Source organism: Ornithodoros turicata, unplaced genomic scaffold, assembly GCF_037126465.1.
Source record: "Ornithodoros turicata isolate Travis unplaced genomic scaffold, ASM3712646v1 Chromosome17, whole genome shotgun sequence".
NCBI classification, from domain to species: Eukaryota; Metazoa; Arthropoda; class Arachnida; order Ixodida; family Argasidae; genus Ornithodoros; species Ornithodoros turicata.
The window spans coordinates 2,430,093-2,447,622 of NW_026999326.1; the positions used below are offsets into that span (position 1 = coordinate 2,430,093).

At 50.5% G+C, this 17,530-nt stretch overlaps 1 protein-coding gene, 2 non-coding genes and 4 pseudogenes across 3 annotated transcripts; 2 read left to right on the forward strand and 5 right to left on the reverse strand.

The window, feature by feature from the left end:
• Positions 1–311: 311 nt before the first annotated feature.
• On the reverse strand, positions 312–523 carry LOC135372951 (U2 spliceosomal RNA; annotated as a pseudogene).
• Positions 524–1,346: 823 nt separating this feature from the next.
• LOC135372870 (U2 spliceosomal RNA) lies at positions 1,347–1,527 on the reverse strand (annotated as a pseudogene).
• A 4,911-nt stretch (positions 1,528–6,438) lies between these two features.
• LOC135372903 (U2 spliceosomal RNA) lies at positions 6,439–6,608 on the reverse strand (annotated as a pseudogene).
• A 106-nt stretch (positions 6,609–6,714) lies between these two features.
• On the reverse strand, positions 6,715–7,932 carry LOC135372753 (uncharacterized). Its single transcript, XM_064606226.1, has one exon. It carries the CDS (start codon positions 7,930–7,932, stop codon positions 6,715–6,717), a length of 1,218 nt encoding a protein of 405 aa, XP_064462296.1.
• Positions 7,933–9,219: 1,287 nt separating this feature from the next.
• Positions 9,220–9,409, reverse strand: LOC135372879 (U2 spliceosomal RNA). The gene has a single exon (XR_010416149.1). It is a non-coding gene; the product is annotated as a U2 spliceosomal RNA (small nuclear RNA).
• A 4,136-nt stretch (positions 9,410–13,545) lies between these two features.
• Positions 13,546–13,734, forward strand: LOC135372884 (U2 spliceosomal RNA). Its single transcript, XR_010416154.1, has one exon. It is a non-coding gene; the product is annotated as a U2 spliceosomal RNA (small nuclear RNA).
• Positions 13,735–14,868: 1,134 nt separating this feature from the next.
• LOC135372972 (U2 spliceosomal RNA) lies at positions 14,869–15,049 on the forward strand (annotated as a pseudogene).
• The last annotated feature ends 2,481 nt before the right edge of the window (positions 15,050–17,530 follow it).

The window sequence follows — 17,530 nt, forward strand, 5'->3', positions numbered from 1 at the left end:
TCTTACACGCACCACATCATGTTGAATTTGGCGACGTGACACCCGAGGAGGCAGGTGCCGCGACCGTGACCAGAGCGTAAGATGGACGTGTAATATTTATCGCTTCTCGGCCTTTTGGCTAAGATCAAAGTGTACACTTTGATCTTAGCCAATCTTAGCCATTTCCCAGTGGTTGTCTCCAGTGTGTTCTGTGTCTGCTGTAGGTTCCCTGCTTTGCTTGGTGTTGTTTCTACGCTTCCCTCTTTTGCCTGTCTCTGGTCATCATGGCTGATGCTTATTGATGCTGTTTCGGAATTTGTTTTTTGTTTTGAGACGGGTGGGCCACACCTGGAGGTAGTGCAATACCAGGGCAACCCTTGACAGTGCCGAGGCGAGCTTCAGACACACTGTCTCGGGCCAAAAATAAGATTAATATCGTGAGTCCAAATAGGGCTCGTATCAGATATTAAGCTGATAAGAACAGAGTGGTTTTATTTCGAGTTTTGAGCATTATTTGATCTTAGCCAAAAGGCCGAGAAGCGATAAATATTACACGTCCATCTTACGCTCTGGTCACGGTCGCGGCACCTGCCTCCTCGGGTGTCACGTCGCCAAATTCAACATGATGTGGTGCGTGTAAGAAGCACTAGAATGATAGTCGGACTGCATGAAATGCGCATGTTAGCGGACGGAACTCGTGTTTCTTTCTCCCTTGTATCCGCCAAAAGACCGAGAAGAGATATACACTGCACGTCTCCCCCGTTTCGCTTCTGTCGCAGTCTCGCCTTCTACGTCCGCGCGTGGCACGTCGCCGGTTTGGGCATCGTGGTATATGGGTACGGAATACTAGGGTGTTAGTGCTAATGCATCACGGCCCGTGAGATAAAAATGATTGATTGGAAATTGCAAGAGAGAGAGAAAGAAAGAAAGAAAGAAAGAAAGAGAGAAAGAAAGAAAGAAAGGAAGAAGGAAGGAAGGAAGGAAGGAAGGAAGGAAGGAAAGAAAGAAAGAAAGAAAGAAAGAAAGAAAGAAAGAAAGAAAGATAGATAGATAGATAGATAGATAGATAGATAGATAGATAGATAGATAGATAGATAGATAGATAGATAGATAGATAGATAGATAGATAGATAGATAGATAGATAGATAGATAGATAGATACATAGATTGAATGAATGAATGAATGAATGTGTACCCTAGTGGCCAGACAGGACATTTCCCAGTGGTTGTCTCCAGTGTGTTCTGTGTCTGCTGTAGGTTCCCTGCTTTGCTTGGTGTTGTTTCTACGCTTCCCTCTTTTGCCTGTCTCTGGTCATCATGGCTGATGCTTATTGATGCTGTTTCGGAATTTCTGTTTTTTGTTTTGAGACGGGTGGGCCACACCTGGAGGTAGTGCAATACCAGGGCAACCCTTGACAGTGCCGAGGCGAGCTTCAGACACACTGTCTCCGGCCAAAAATAAGATTAATATCGTGAGTCCAAATAGGGCTCGTATCAGATATTAAGCTGATAAGAACAGACTGCTTTTATTAATGCTAGAAACATGATTTACAAATATTTAAAAGAGTCACATATGATTTACAGGAAATAATCGAGGTCAGTGAGAGCTAATGTCAAGAAACTATGTGGGCGACTGTCCAGTCAGGTGAAATGCATAAATGTCCCTGGATGCAGAGATGACGTCACTTGTGGCCATCTTCTTCATCTTCTTTAGGTACTGCTTAGAGCACAGGCGTCGGAGACAGCGGTCGTTAGCTGGGTCCCAGCTTCCCAGGGCCCCAATGATGACGGCGTCGACGTGCACTCTGTTGAATCGTCGTAGGAGGTGGTCTTTGACTGGCTGGTACTTGGTGATTTTGGCTTCTCTTGCCTTGGTGAGTGCTTCCTGCCTGTTTTCGAAGGGGATGGTAACATCAATGATGAGCGCTTCCTCGCCGCGGGCCAGGATGATGTCGGGTCGCAGTCGTGTTTCACCAACTGGTTGGTTCTCACTTATCAAAGTGAAGCGTTCTCGTGCGGCTTTCTTGACCCTCTCGACGATTCTGTTGTGCCTGTCGGTGTAGCGGGTGCTCATTCTCATGCAGTGGCCAAGAACATGCGGCAGGGTTTCCGAATCATGGCCGCAGCGCCTACAGCGCTTGTCCTGGTGGCTCCAAGGCTTGGCTCCATTGAGCGGGACGAGGTTGAGCCGGGCTCTGTGGACAAAACGCCAGTCGGCGAATCGTGTGTAGTCGCCACTGATCATGAAGTGCGAACTTGCCGGGTCCAGTGCGACGGCCTCCATGGCCTTTCCTTGGTTGGGGAGACTTTGCAGATGGGTGTCCTTAACGTGTGAAAGTAGGCTCCGGAAACACGCCATCAGTCTGGTCCGTTGCTTGTTTGTGATGGTCGTGGCCTCCCGGGACACCGTTGGTCCTGAGTCCTCCTCTATTTCCCACGTCACCTTCAACCGTGTGGACGCCTTCCTTGCTTCCGTCCATACATTCCGAAGGGGATTGCACGCTCTGCGGAAGTCGCCTTCGTTGTTGCCATTGAGAAATTCTTCGATGTCAGCGTGGCTAGCCTCGTGTCCCAGTCGTCTGGTCACAGTTGTGTGTAGTTCGTCGAAGGCGAGCTTCGCTACTTCGGTATCCGGTGACGTCAACAGCTTGAAGGCATTGTCGATACGACAAACGTCGCTAAGCTCTGCTGCTAGAGGTATGCCACAAGCTCCAGCCTTTCTGCTTCCGTGCAGGTAGTCTGTTGACGCCGACTGCGGGAGGTAGAGCGTCCTCTTCAGTAGTGGTCGCAAATGGTGGTCGAGCTTCTCCCAGTCCGTCTTCCCCAGAGATCCGCACCGCATCGCGAAATTGAGCGCTGGGAAGACGAATGTACGGATAGCATCGAGTCGTTGCCAGGGGGCAAGTGGAGATGTCATGATCCTGGTGGCATTTTCCATCATCTGAAGAAGGTCTTTATCGTCGTGCAGTATGTTGTATCCGGTCGGTCGTCCGAGGTACTTAATACTGTCAAACTCCTTCAGGGATTCTATCGCCTCGCCATTGACGGTGAATGATGTTTCGCGGAGGCCCACTGGTTGTCGCCCGGAGAGGTGGATGCTGCGGCACTTGTTTGCGTTCATTTTAAGTCCGAGTGCCTGTGCCATGGAGGTGACTGTGTTGATCCGCCTTTGCAGTGTGGCCGGGTCTTCTGCCATTGGGGCCAGGTCGTCCGCGTAGGCGAGGATGTTGTGCTGTACGTCGTTTGCCTGGACCTGCCTTATAATGACGTCCATGACAAGATTGAAAAGGAGGCCGCTGAGGGGGCATCCTTGGCGAATTCCAGCTTGCACGGAGATCGGCTCGGTGGAGCCTTCTCCTGACATGACGGTGGTGGTGTTCCCTTCATATAGGTCACGGACTATATCGGTGAAGACGCTTCCTGCTCCGCTGTGCTGGACCGCATCGATGATGGCCTTGTGAGGGACGGACCCGAATGCATTGCTGACATCGAGTAGGGCGACGCACAGGTCTTTCTTGCTGGTGCGGGCGGCATCAAGTCGGGTTTGGAGCACGTAGTTATGTTCAAACACGCCGTCATACGGCAGAAAGCCCTTTTGGCAGCGGCTCAGGACTCCTTCATCCATAATCCATTTCTTGAGACGATTGGCCAGGCATCCCGTGTACAGCTTGTTACTGGTCCTCATGAGGGTGATGGGTCGCCAGTTGCTGAGGTCGTTTTCGTCTCCCTTCTTGTGGATTAATATCGTTCGGGTCTCTTTCCATGTGGCTGGTGTTCTGCGGTACTTGAGGCAGACGTTGAACACGGAAGCCAGGAAAATACACCTTGGGTCTGCCTTCAGCCAGTGTTGATAGGTCAGTCTGTCGCTCCCGGGGGCAGTGTTCTCGCATTTACGAGCCTTTGCTAGTACCTCTTCCGGCGTGAAGGGGTGCATAGAAATTGTGTTGTCAGCGGTCGGGCGTGCTTGCAGAGCAGCAGTGTCGATGTCGTGGTCTCCGCTGCGCCAGAGCTGCGTGAAGTATGATGCAGCGTCGTTCGTATCTACTGGACATCGCTTGCCTGGACCGTTCATGATAAGCCGTATTGCTTGACGACGATTTCTGCGGTACAATCGCTGGATGGCCCGCGGGTCGTCCGGATTGATGGTGCGGCGAAGGGTGGCGAGGTTTTTAGACGGGAGTCCTGCTGCTGCTGCCACCTGGTCCACTGCCTTTTCCAGCAAAGTTTCAAAGTGGTTCCAGCCGTCGCTGGATATGTCTGCAGAGTAGATGGCGCGGACTTCTTGCGTAAGATCATTAAGGGCACTATTCGGTTCGTCCTGGCATTGTTCCCGTATGCGTGAGGAGAGTGGCCGTTCTCCTGCCAGTGGGTGATCCACGCCGTCATCGCGGTTACTAGGTGGCTCCTCGAAGGGTGTCTCGATTTCCCTGAGTGTCTGTGAGGAGTGCTCATCTACATCTCCACTTGCTGTGGCATTGATCGTTTCGTCCACTTCACTGGCCTCGCTGGTGGTGCCTGATTGGCCTGGGACGGCTGCGGGAGCTTGCTCGCTGACGGATTCGTCTTCTTGCAGGGGCGGTTCTTGCTGGTCACAGCGTAGCGCGGATCTTCTCGCGTCACGAGCTTGTTCTCGCTTGTGCCAGATCGTGTGGTTGTGGAGTCCCTTTCTTGTGGGGAATGACTCACCGCAGAGCTCGCAATGATGGTTGTATGCTCGCCGCAGGGGGAGAGAATCACGTGACGGGGCGCCGCTGCACTGATGCGATGTTGGTCTAGAGTTCAGCAGGTCCCCACAGTAGCTACAGTGGTATCTGGTGGACGAGATTCGTATCTGGTGGGCTCGTTCAAGGTGCCTGGTAAGGGAGCCCCTTTGCGACGTCCAGCTTGCTGAGCGGTAGGAGATGGCACAGTCCTCCTCGCAGCAGACGAAGTGGTCTGGTATCGGGAAGAAAATTGTAAGTGTGGTTCCTTCTCTGGCTGGCTGGAGGTTTCCATATTCGGGTGGTGAGAGGGCTGTAGCTTCCGGAGGCGATCGACTCTGCGTGCTCGCAGAAGGCGACGGCGGTGACCCGAGATTCGTTCCCTCTGTAGGGGGGAGGGAGACCGATTCCTCCCTGCAGTGTAAGGGGCTGCAGGGCAGCGGGAGGTAGAGGGGCCCGTGGGGTTCGTGTTCGCCGGGGTAGTCATCTTGCAGAGGTGGGTCCGGTCTCTGAGCGTTTGGTAGGCTGCCATCTGCAAGGCTGGGTGTCTCCAGGCCAGGTGTCATGACGCCGGAAGGGTATGTCGTCACGTTAAGGGAGAGCAGTCCGTTTGCCTAGCGAACGGCCCTGCACACGCATCGGCGGTAGGGGCAATGCCACAATGTGGCTAGCCCAGGGTCAGGCTGCCTCGGGAGGGGGCAATGATCCAAGCCCAGAAGAGGGCCCCCCTTCGGCTGGTGTTCAGCGCCCTGAAAAGGGCGGTAGGCACAGGGCGCCTACTTAACACCGCCTGGGAGAGTGGCTGCTTTGGAACGAGGGGCTATAAACCAAGCCCGCGAGCGGGCCTCGTCCTTGGCTTGGCACCCTAATCGTCCTGAAAAGGACGGTACACGACAAGGCGTACTCGGTGCCACCACACTCAGGCCTATGGCGATCAAAGGAGAGTACTACACTTTGATCTTAGCCAAAAGGCCGAGAAGCGATAAATATTACACGTCCATCTTACGCTCTGGTCACGGTCGCGGCACCTGCCTCCTCGGGTGTCACGTCGCCAAATTCAACATGATGTGGTGCGTGTAAGAAGCACTAGAATGATAGTCGGACTGCATGAAATGCGCATGTTAGCGGACGGAACTCGTGTTTCTTTCTCCCTTGTATCCGCCAAAAGACCGAGAAGAGATATACACTGCACGTCTCCCCCGTTTCGCTTCTGTCGCAGTCTCGCCTTCTACGTCCGCGCGTGGCACGTCGCCGGTTTGGGCATCGTGGTATATGGGTACGGAATACTAGGGTGTTAGTGCTAATGCATCACGGCCCGTGAGATAAAAATGATTGATTGGAAATTGCAAGAGAGAGAGAAAGAAAGAAAGAAAGAAAGAAAGAGAGAAAGAAAGAAAGAAAGGAAGAAGGAAGGAAGGAAGGAAGGAAGGAAGGAAAGAAAGAAAGAAAGAAAGAAAGAAAGAAAGAAAGAAAGAAAGAAAGATAGAAAGATAGATAGATAGATAGATAGATAGATAGATAGATAGATAGATAGATAGATAGATAGATAGATTGAATGAATGAATGAATGAATGAATGAATGTGTACCCTAGTGGCCAGACAGGACATTTCCCAGTGGTTGTCTCCAGTGTGTTCTGTGTCTGCTGTAGGTTCCCTGCTTTGCTTGGTGTTGTTTCTACGCTTCCCTCTTTTGCCTGTCTCTGGTCATCATGGCTGATGCTTATTGATGCTGTTTCGGAATTTCTGTTTTTTGTTTTGAGACGGGTGGGCCACACCTGGAGGTAGTGCAATACCAGGGCAACCCTTGACAGTGCCGAGGCGAGCTTCAGACACAGTCTCGGGCCAAAAATAAGATTAATATCGTGAGTCCAAATAGGGCTCGTATCAGATATTAAGCTGATAAGAACAGATGTTTTTTATTAATGCTATTTACACGATTTATAAAAATGGGTTACAAAGCTGGTGCGGTACTTGAAGAAGCTGTTTAAGTTTGAACACTTTTTACATGTTGCGATGAAGGTAGACTGCTGGTCACTTATGTGCTCCTAGTTACATGCGACACGTATATGTCCCTTGATGCGCGTATTATGTCGCTCACCGATAGTTTCTTCATCGTTTTTAGATACGCCTTGGTGCATATTCGCTTGAGAAGGCGGTCGTTTTGTGGGTCCCAGCTTCCCAGTGCACCGACGATGATGGCCTCCGTGCGGACGCGGTTGAACATCCGGAGCAGATGCTGTCGTACTGCTTCGTACTTTCGCTCCTTCTCTTCCCTGGCTGCTTTGAAGGCTTCCAGGCGGTTATCGAAAGGTATCGTCACGTCAACTATGATAGCCTCTTCTCCCCTGGACAGCACCAGATCTGGTCGGAGGTTGGTGTCGCCTACTGGCCTGTTTTCGCTAATGATGGAGTACCGCATCTGTGCCGCTGACTTCACCCTCTCCACGATCTTGTTGTGCCTTTCCGTGTAGGCCGCGCTCTTCTCCATGCAGTGGCATAGTACATGTGGGAGTGATTCAGATGCGTAGCCACATCGACGACATCTTTTGTCGGCGTTCGTGTTCCAAGGCTGGGCGCCGTTCAGAGGTAGTTGGTTCAGTCTTGCTTTGTGGATGAACCGCCATGCTGCGAACGTCATGTAGTCCCCAGTCGTCATGAAGTGGCTGCTGGCTGGGTCCGCTGCTACCGCTTCTATCACTTTCCCCTGGTTGGGAAGTTGCTGTAGCTCGGCGTCTCTCTCCTTGCACAGGCCCGCCCGGAGTTTCGCCATCAGCTTCGTGCGTGCGTTGTGGGTGATTGTTGATCCCGCACGGGTGATGGCTGGTCCTGCGTCGTTGCTGAGCTCCCAGGTGATGTTGAGGCGTCCGGAAGCTTTGCGTGCCTCAGTCCAGGTGCTTCTGAGAGGGTTTGACGCGCCCCGGAAGTCCCCTTCCGTGTTGCAGTTGAGGAAGGCCTCGATGTCTTCCGTGTTGACATCCCTTCGGAGTCGCTTGCTGACTGTGTGCTGTAGCTCGGTTATTGCAAGCCTGGCGACTTCCGGGTCCCTGGATGTTAATAACTTGAACGCGTTGTCCACGCGGCAGAGGTCGCTCATTTCTGCCGCGATGGGGATTCCGCAACCTCCGCCTTTTCTTGACCCGTAGAGGTACAGTGTGGTTGCAGGTTGTGGCAGGTATAGCGTCCGTTTGATCATGGGCTTCAGCAGGTCGTCAAACTTCCGCCACTCCGTTTTCCCGAGGGTCCCGCACCTCATGGCGAAGTTTAGTGCCGGGTAGATGAATGTACTACACTTTGATCTTAGCCAAAAGGCCGAGAAGCGATAAATATTACACGTCCATCTTACGCTCTGGTCACGGTCGCGGCACCTGCCTCCTCGGGTGTCACGTCGCCAAATTCAACATGATGTGGTGCGTGTAAGAAGCACTAGAATGATAGTCGGACTGCATGAAATGCGCATGTTAGCGGACGGAACTCGTGTTTCTTTCTCCCTTGTATCCGCCAAAAGACCGAGAAGAGATATACACTGCACGTCTCCCCCGTTTCGCTTCTGTCGCAGTCTCGCCTTCTACGTCCGCGCGTGGCACGTCGCCGGTTTGGGCATCGTGGTATATGGGTACGGAATACTAGGGTGTTAGTGCTAATGCATCACGGCCCGTGAGATAAAAATGATTGATTGGAAATTGCAAGAGAGAGAGAAAGAAAGAAAGAAAGAAAGAAAGAGAGAAAGAAAGAAAGAAAGGAAGAAGGAAGGAAGGAAGGAAGGAAGGAAGGAAAGAAAGAAAGAAAGAAAGAAAGAAAGAAAGAAAGAAAGAAAGAAAGAAAGAAAGAAAGAAAGAAAGAAAGAAAGAAAGAAAGAAAGAAAGAAAGAAAGAAAGAAAGAAAGAAAGAAAGATAGATAGATAGATAGATAGATAGATAGATAGATAGACAGATAGATAGATAGACAGACAGACAGATAGATAGATAGATAGATAGATAGATAGATAGATAGATAGATAGATAGATAGATAGATAGATAGATAGATAGATAGATAGATAGATAGATAGATAGATAGATAGATAGATAGATAGATAGATAGATAGATAGATAGATAGATAGATAGATAGATAGATAGATAGATAGATAGATAGATAGATAGATAGATAGATAGATAGATAGATAGATAGATAGATAGATAGATAGATAGATAGATAGATAGATAGATAGATAGATAGATAGATAGATAGATAGATAGATAGATAGATAGATAGATAGATAGATAGATAGATAGATAGATAGATAGATAGATAGATAGATAGATAGATAGATAGATAGATAGATAGATAGATAGATAGATAGATTGAATGAATGAATGAATGAATGTGTACCCTAGTGGCCAGACAGGACATTTCCCAGTGGTTGTCTCCAGTGTGTTCTGTGTCTGCTGTAGGTTCCCTGCTTTGCTTGGTGTTGTTTCTACGCTTCCCTCTTTTGCCTGTCTCTGGTCATCATGGCTGATGCTTATTGATGCTGTTTCGGAATTTCTGTTTTTTGTTTTGAGACGGGTGGGCCACACCTGGAGGTAGTGCAATACCAGGGCAACCCTTGACAGTGCCGAGGCGAGCTTCAGACACACTGTCTCGGGCCAAAAATAAGATTAATATCGTGAGTCCAAATAGGGCTCGTATCAGATATTAAGCTGATAAGAACAGAAGTTTATTCAGGATGTTATTTTCGTTATACAAGACAATGGGGATATGTACAGTGGTCGCATGAGAGGATGTAGAAGAGACTCATAGTAGTCAAGAGGGTAAAAGAAACTAGCAGTGTTAGGTATCCCGTTTCAGGAGTTGGAAACGTGCGCGGCATAAATGTCCCGTGTGGCGGATATTACCGAGCTCACACAAAGTTTCTTCATTTTCTTCAGATACCTCCGAGAGCAGAGGCGGTGGAGGAAACGGTCATTTTCAGGGTCCCAGCAGCCGAGTGCACCAACCACAATAGGTTCAATGGTGACACGTTGGTACCTTCGTTGTAGGTGTTCCTTTACTGGCTGGTACTTGTTGACTTTGCTTGTGCGGGCTTGCTGGAAGGCTGTGGCACGGTTCTCGAATGGGCAGGTGACGTCGACGATGACAGCTTCTTCTCCACGGGCAAGGATGAGGTCTGGGCGAAGCTGCGTGTCACCAACAGGGCGGTTTTCTGATATAACGGTGTATTTCGCTGCAGCCGCTGTTTTCACTCGTTCAACGATGTCGTTGTGCCGCTTCGTCATTGCCTGGCTTTGCCTCATGCAGTGGCACACGACATGGGGTAATGTTTCGTTGGAGTAGCCACATCTGCGGCATCTTTTGTCGCCATGTCCCCAGGTCCTTGCGCCGTTCAACGGATGAAGATTGAGGCGGGCTCGATGGATGAATCTCCAGTCGGCGAAGCGTGTGTACAGGCCTTTGCTGATGAAGTGGGTGCTGCTGGGGTCGAGTCTTGCGCAGTCCATTGCTTTGCCCTGGTTGGCCAGGTCACAGAGTTCCTGTGAGCGTTCTTTGTCCAGTTGGTCGCGCAGGGTGCGCATGATCCTGGTTCTCCAGCGTTCAGTCATGGTCTTGTCCTTCCTCGAGATGCTCAGCCCACCTTCCTCAATGGTCCATGTTACTCCGAGGCGACGGGAGGCCTTCCTAGCCTCAGTCCATACGTTGCAGAGCTCGTTGGTGGATATTCTGAAGGGCCCCTCGGTGTCCCCAGCCAGGAAGGACTCCACGTCGGATGCGGAGCAGGTGGCACGCAGGCGCTTGCTGACAGTGTGGAAGAGGTTCTCCTTGGCAATATGGGCAACAACTGGATCGCGCGACGTCAGGAGTTTGAAGGCACCGTCTATCCGAGCTACATCACTGGTCTCAGCTGCTAGTGGGATTCCGCAGCCTCCCATTCCAGATTTACTGTAGATGTACTCGTTGGCTGCATTGCTCGGGATGTAGAGGGTCCTCTTGATAAGCGGCCGTAGCTCCTGGTCAAGTCTCATCCAGTCGGTTTTTCCTAAGGAACCACAGCGCATGGAGAAGTTCAGGGACGGGTAGACGAAAGTCTTTAGTGCGTCTAGGCGTTGCCATGGTGCTAACATTGATGTCAGGATCTTCTTTGCAGTGCTGATGGCTGCCTCGATTGTCGTTTCGTCCTTTAGCACATTGAAGCCTACAGGACGTCCAAGGTAGCTGAAGGACTCGAACTCCTTTAAGATGGTGATTGGGGTGTCCCGGATGTGGAATTCCGTCTCCCGGATCCCGACAGGTCTATGGCCAGAAACATGAATAGATTTACACTTGCTAGGGTTGAGGGTCAGGCATAGTGACGACGCTAGTGCTGCGATTCTGTCGATTTGCTGCTGCAGTAGAGTGGGGTTGTCCGCTATTGGTGTGATGTCATCAGCATAGGCGAGGACAGCGTGCTTTGTGCTGTCGCCTTGGATGTCTCGAAGGATGGGGTCAACTGTCATGTTGAAAAGCAGGCCACTCAGGGGACAGCCCTGCCTGATTCCTCTTCGCATGGGAATGGGGTGAGTAGACTCCCCATTGGTGAGGACACGGCTTGTGTTGCTGTTGTAAAGGTCGGTTACGATGTCCTTGAAGTCAGATCCACAGCCAGCTGCTCCTACTGCTTCGATGATGGCTGTGTGAGGGACTGAACCAAAAGCGTTTGAGAAGTCCAAGAATGCTGCACACAGTTCCTTGTTGTTGGCCCTTGCGTCATTGATGTAGTGCTGCAGGACGTAGTTGTGTTCGTACACACCATCGTGGGGCAAGAATCCTTTCTGGGTCGGGCTCAGCATGCTGTTCTGTATTATCCATGACTGGAGCCTCGACGCTAGGCAGCCGGTGTAGAGCTTGTTCAGGGTTCTTGCTATGGAAATGGGCCGCCAGTTGGATAAGTCGGCGGGGTCCCCCTTCTTGAATATTAGGACAGTATTAGAGGTTCTCCACGAGTCCGGGATACGCTTGTATTTTAGGCAGATGTTGAAGGTAGATGCCATGAAGATGCCATCAGGGTCAACGTCCAGCCAGTGCCTATAGGTTAGACGGTCATCGCCAGGTGCAGTGTTCTCAGCTTTTGTGGCTTTTCTTCTGACTTCCTGTGGTGTGAACCAGCCGAGGTCTACCTCAGTTGTGGCGCAGGGGCGGTCGTGGAAGATATTTGTGCTGCACACCTCCGGCTGCCACAACGTGGTGAAGTGCTCTTCTACATTCTCACATGGAATTTCGCATCTTCTTGATGACCCGTCGCAGATGAGTCGTATAGCTTGTCGCCTGTTCCGCCTATATATCTTCTGGATTTGCCGTGGGTCGTCTGGGTTGACCTTTTTTGGCCGTGACGCACCGTCCCGCGGAGGAGGAAGGCGAACGGCATTGGAGGCAACTTGGGTGGCTTCCTCGAGAATATCCTCAAATCTGGCCCAGTTGGTCGAAGCGGCAGCTCCCTCTAGGATGTTGTTCAGCTCAGAAACGAAGTCAGATAGTATGAACTTGTCTAGGGGCTCGGGTTGTGGCAGGTCAGGACTGTCGCTGCTTTCCCCAATTCCTGTGATGGTGTCCACTTCAGGATGATCCAGGTTGGCAATGGCACTGGAGTTGATGATGGCTGCAGTATTGCCTGTGAGATCCGTGGGGCAACACGGCTCAATTGTGTTAGAAGAGGAGGCCTGGGATTCCATCAAGGAGTTAGCCGATTCCCCTGTGGGAGTCAGTGTTGATGCAGGCTGAGTTGTGGCGCTGTTGTCCTCGGGTTCTACGTGTTCGGGTTCTGCTACAGCTTCTGGGATTTCCATCAGGGAGTTAGCCAACTCCTCTGCGGTAGGCGATATTGATGTAGACTGAGATGTGGTGTTGTCCTCCTCGGGGTCTACAGCTTCTGGCTCGGGGTCTTGTCCTGGTGGTAGTATCGTGCGATTGCGATCCGTCCTTGCGGTCCTGGCTGCTTCACGCCTATGCCATACCATGTGATTATGCAGTCCCTTCCTGCTTGGGAACGTGTTGTGGCAGAGGTCACACTCATGCCGGAAGGCTGTAGGGTCTTGGAGTAGTGGAGGTTGTGCGGAGACCGTGCTGCATCTGTGGTTTTTGGGGCGGCTTCCCATTGACTGGTTGCACATCAGGCAGTGGTAAATAAACTTTGTGACACGGAAGTCGTGCCCTTGCTCCAGGTGTCTTGATAGTGACTGCCTCTGGCTTGTCCATACATTTGAGCGGAATGCCTGTGTGCACCCATCCTCTGGGCACACGAAGTGGTCTGGCAGGGGAAAGAACACGGTGAGAGTTTCTCCCTCTCTGGAAGGCTGCCGGATCCGGGCGGCACTGTGGTTTGGTGTGGCTTCCTCAGTCACCGCGGCATGAGGGCTTGAGTTCACCTGCATCTCCGAAAACGCACCTATCGCCGGATCCACTCTACGCCCGGACCTCGTGCTGGCGAGGGGAGAAGAGGCAGTCATCGTCGACGTAACCTGCCCCTTTGAGAACCGTCGAGATGCTCTCAGAGAAGCCCGCGCTGCCAAGATAGAAAAATACGCCCCGCTGAAAGGCCTCCTCGAACGAAGATACCAAAAGGTTACCATCGAGGCAATCGTGGTCGGCGCCCTTGGAGCTTGGGATCCCGAGAACGACCGATTCCTCCGCCGGCTGTGCTCAAGAAGCTACCTGAAGAAAATGAAACAGCTATGCGTCAGTGGAGTGATCGCGATTTCAAGGGACATATATGCAAAACACATCGCTGGAACCCCCACATCCTGAACTCATGAAGACACAACAGACACACATAGTGCTGCATACTTTCTCTGTATATATCATGGTGTAGCTCACTGCCTGATTTTGACATCTGACCGCTGTATATATGCGTATGACAATCTGTAAGCAATGCCTAAAACATGTAATAAATATCTCTGTTCTTATCAGCTTAATATCTGATACGAGCCCTATTTGGACTCACGATATTAATCTTATTTTTGGCCCGAGACAGTGTGTCTGAAGCTCGCCTCGGCACTGTCAAGGGTTGCCCTGGTATTGCACTACCTCCAGGTGTGGCCCACCCGTCTCAAAACAAAAAACAGAAATTCCGAAACAGCATCAATAAGCATCAGCCATGATGACCAGAGACAGGCAAAAGAGGGAAGCGTAGAAACAACACCAAGCAAAGCAGGGAACCTACAGCAGACACAGAACGCACTGGAGACAACCACTGGGAAATGTCCTGTCTGGCCACTAGGGTACACATTCATTCATTCATTCATTCATTCAATCTATCTATCTATCTATCTATCTATCTATCTATCTATCTATCTATCTATCTATCTATCTATCTATCTATCTATCTATCTATCTATCTATCTATCTATCTATCTATCTATCTATCTATCTATCTATCTATCTATCTATCTATCTATCTATCTATCTATCTATCTATCTATCTATCTATCTATCTATCTATCTTTCTTTCTTTCTTTCTTTCTTTCTTTCTTTCTTTCTTTCTTTCTTTCTTTCTTTCTTTCTTTCTTTCTTTCTTTCTTTCTTTCCTTCCTTCCTTCCTTCCTTCTTCCTTTCTTTCTTTCTTTCTCTCTTTCTTTCTTTCTTTCTTTCTCTCTCTCTTGCAATTTCCAATCAATCATTTTTATCTCACGGGCCGTGATGCATTAGCACTAACACCCTAGTATTCCGTACCCATATACCACGATGCCCAAACCGGCGACGTGCCACGCGCGGACGTAGAAGGCGAGACTGCGACAGAAGCGAAACGGGGGAGACGTGCAGTGTATATCTCTTCTCGGTCTTTTGGCGGATACAAGGGAGAAAGAAACACGAGTTCCGTCCGCTAACATGCGCATTTCATGCAGTCCGACTATCATTCTAGTGCTTCTTACACGCACCACATCATGTTGAATTTGGCGACGTGACACCCGAGGAGGCAGGTGCCGCGACCGTGACCAGAGCGTAAGATGGACGTGTAATATTTATCGCTTCTCGGCCTTTTGGCTAAGATCAAAGTGTAGCAGTTCTAAGCAGTACCTAAAGAAGATGAAGAAGATGGCCACAAGTGACGTCATCTCTGCATCCAGGGACATTTATGCATTTCACCTGACTGGACAGTCGCCCACATAGTTTTTTGACATTAGGCCTCACTGACCTCGATTATTTCCTGTAAATCATATGTGACTCTTTTAAATATTTGTAAATCATGTTTCTAGCATTAATAAAAGCAATCTGTTCTTATCAGCTTAATATCTGATACGAGCCCTATTTGGACTCACGATATTAATCTTATTTTTGGCCCGAGACAGTGTGTCTGAAGCTCGCCTCGGCACTGTCAAGGGTTGCCCTGGTATTGCACTACCTCCAGGTGTGGCCCACCCGTCTCAAAACAAAAAACAGAAATTCCGAAACAGCATCAATAAGCATCAGCCATGATGACCAGAGACAGGCAAAAGAGGGAAGCGTAGAAACAACACCAAGCAAAGCAGGGAACCTACAGCAGACACAGAACACACTGGAGACAACCACTGGGAAATGTCCTGTCTGGCCACTAGGGTACACATTCATTCATTCATTCATTCATTCATTCAATCTATCTATCTATCTATCTATCTATCTATCTATCTATCTATCTATCTATCTATCTATCTATCTATCTATCTATCTATCTATCTATCTATCTATCTATCTATCTATCTATCTATCTATCTATCTATCTATCTATCTATCTATCTATCTATCTATCTATCTATCTATCTATCTATCTATCTATCTATCTATCTATCTATCTATCTATCTATCTATCTATCTATCTATCTATCTATCTATCTTTCTATCTTTCTTTCTTTCTTTCTTTCTTTCTTTCCTTCCTTCCTTCCTTCCTTCTTCCTTTCTTTCTTTCTTTCTCTCTTTCTTTCTTTCTTTCTTTCTCTCTCTCTTGCAATTTCCAATCAATCATTTTTATCTCACGGGCCGTGATGCATTAGCACTAACACCCTAGTATTCCGTACCCATATACCACGATGCCCAAACCGGCGACGTGCCACGCGCGGACGTAGAAGGCGAGACTGCGACAGAAGCGAAACGGGGGAGACGTGCAGTGTATATCTCTTCTCGGTCTTTTGGCGGATACAAGGGAGAAAGAAACACGAGTTCCGTCCGCTAACATGCGCATTTCATGCAGTCCGACTATCATTCTAGTGCTTCTTACACGCACCACATCATGTTGAATTTGGCGACGTGACACCCGAGGAGGCAGGTGCCGCGACCGTGACCAGAGCGTAAGATGGACGTGTAATATTTATCGCTTCTCGGCCTTTTGGCTAAGATCAAAGTGTAGTACCTTGATCGCCAAAGGCCTGAGAGTGGTGGCCCCAGTACTCCTAGCGTGTACCGCCCTTTTCAGGGCGAATACGGTGCCAGCCGAGGACAAGGCCCGCTTGCGGGTTTGGTTTCATCGCCCCTTGTTCCGAGGCAGCCTCTCTCTCACAGGTGGTGTTAAGTAGGTGGCCCTGCCACCTACCGCCCTTTTCAGGGCGTTGAACACCAGCCGAAGGAGGGCCCTCTTCTGGGCTTGGTTGATCGCCCCCTCCCAAGGCCGCCTGACTTGGGTATATCCCAATGGAGTCTGCTCCTACTGCCGCCACTGGAGCGGAGCAGTGCCGATCGACAGGCGACTGCCCCAGCAGCCCTCTACAGCTACTGCCCCGTAGCCCTTTACACTGCGGGGGAGGCTCGGTCCTTATGTCCTCTATGAGGACGCCGGACCTCGGGACGTCGCCCCATGAACCACTCGTACAAGAGCTGCCCCGGACAAGCCCTCATGCCGCGGTGACTGAGGAAGCCACACCAAACCACAGTGCCGCCCGGATCCGGCAGCCTTCCAGAGAGGGAGAAACTCTCACCGTGTTCTTCCCCCTGCCAGACCACTTCGTGTGCCCAGAGGATGGGTGCACACAGGCATTCCGCTCAAATGCATGGACAAGCCAGAGGCAGTCACTATCAAGACACCTGGAACAAGGGCACGACCTCCGTGTCACAAAGTTCATTTACCACTGCCTGATGTGCAACCAGTCAATGGGAAGCCGCCCTAAAAACCACAGATGCAGCACGGTCTCCGCACAACCTCCACTACTCCAAGACCCTACAGCCTTCCGGCATGAGTGTGACCTCTGCCACAACACGTTCCCAAGCAGGAAGGGACTGCATAACCACATGGTATGGCATAGGCGTGAAGCAGCAAGGACCGCAAGGACGGATCGCAATCGCACGATACTACCACCAGGACAAGACCCCGAGCCAGAAGCTGTAGACCCCGAGGAGGACAACACCACATCTCAGTCTACATCAATATCGCCTACCGCAGAGGAGTTGGCTAACTCCCTGATGGAAATCCCAGAAGCTGTAGCAGAACCAGAACACGTCGAACCCGAGGACAACAGCGCCACAACTCAGCTTGCATCAACATTGACTCCCACAGGGGAATCGGCTAACTCCTTGATGGAATCCCAGGCCTCCTCTTCTAACACAATTGAGCCGTGTTGCCCCACGGATCTCACAGGCAATGCTGCAGCCATCATCAACTCCAATGCCATTGCCACCCTGGATCATCCTGAAGTGGACACCATCACAGGAATTGGGGAAAGGAGCGACAGTCCTGACCTGCCACAACCCGAGCCCCTAGACAAGTTCATACTATCTGACTTCGTTTCTGAGCTGAACAACATCCTAGAGGGAGCTGCCGCTTCGACCAACTGGGCCAGATTTGAGGATATTCTCGAGGAAGCCACCCAAGTTGCCTCCAATGCCGTTCGCCTTCCTCCTCCACGGGACGGTGTGTCACGGCCAAAAAAAGGTCAACCCAG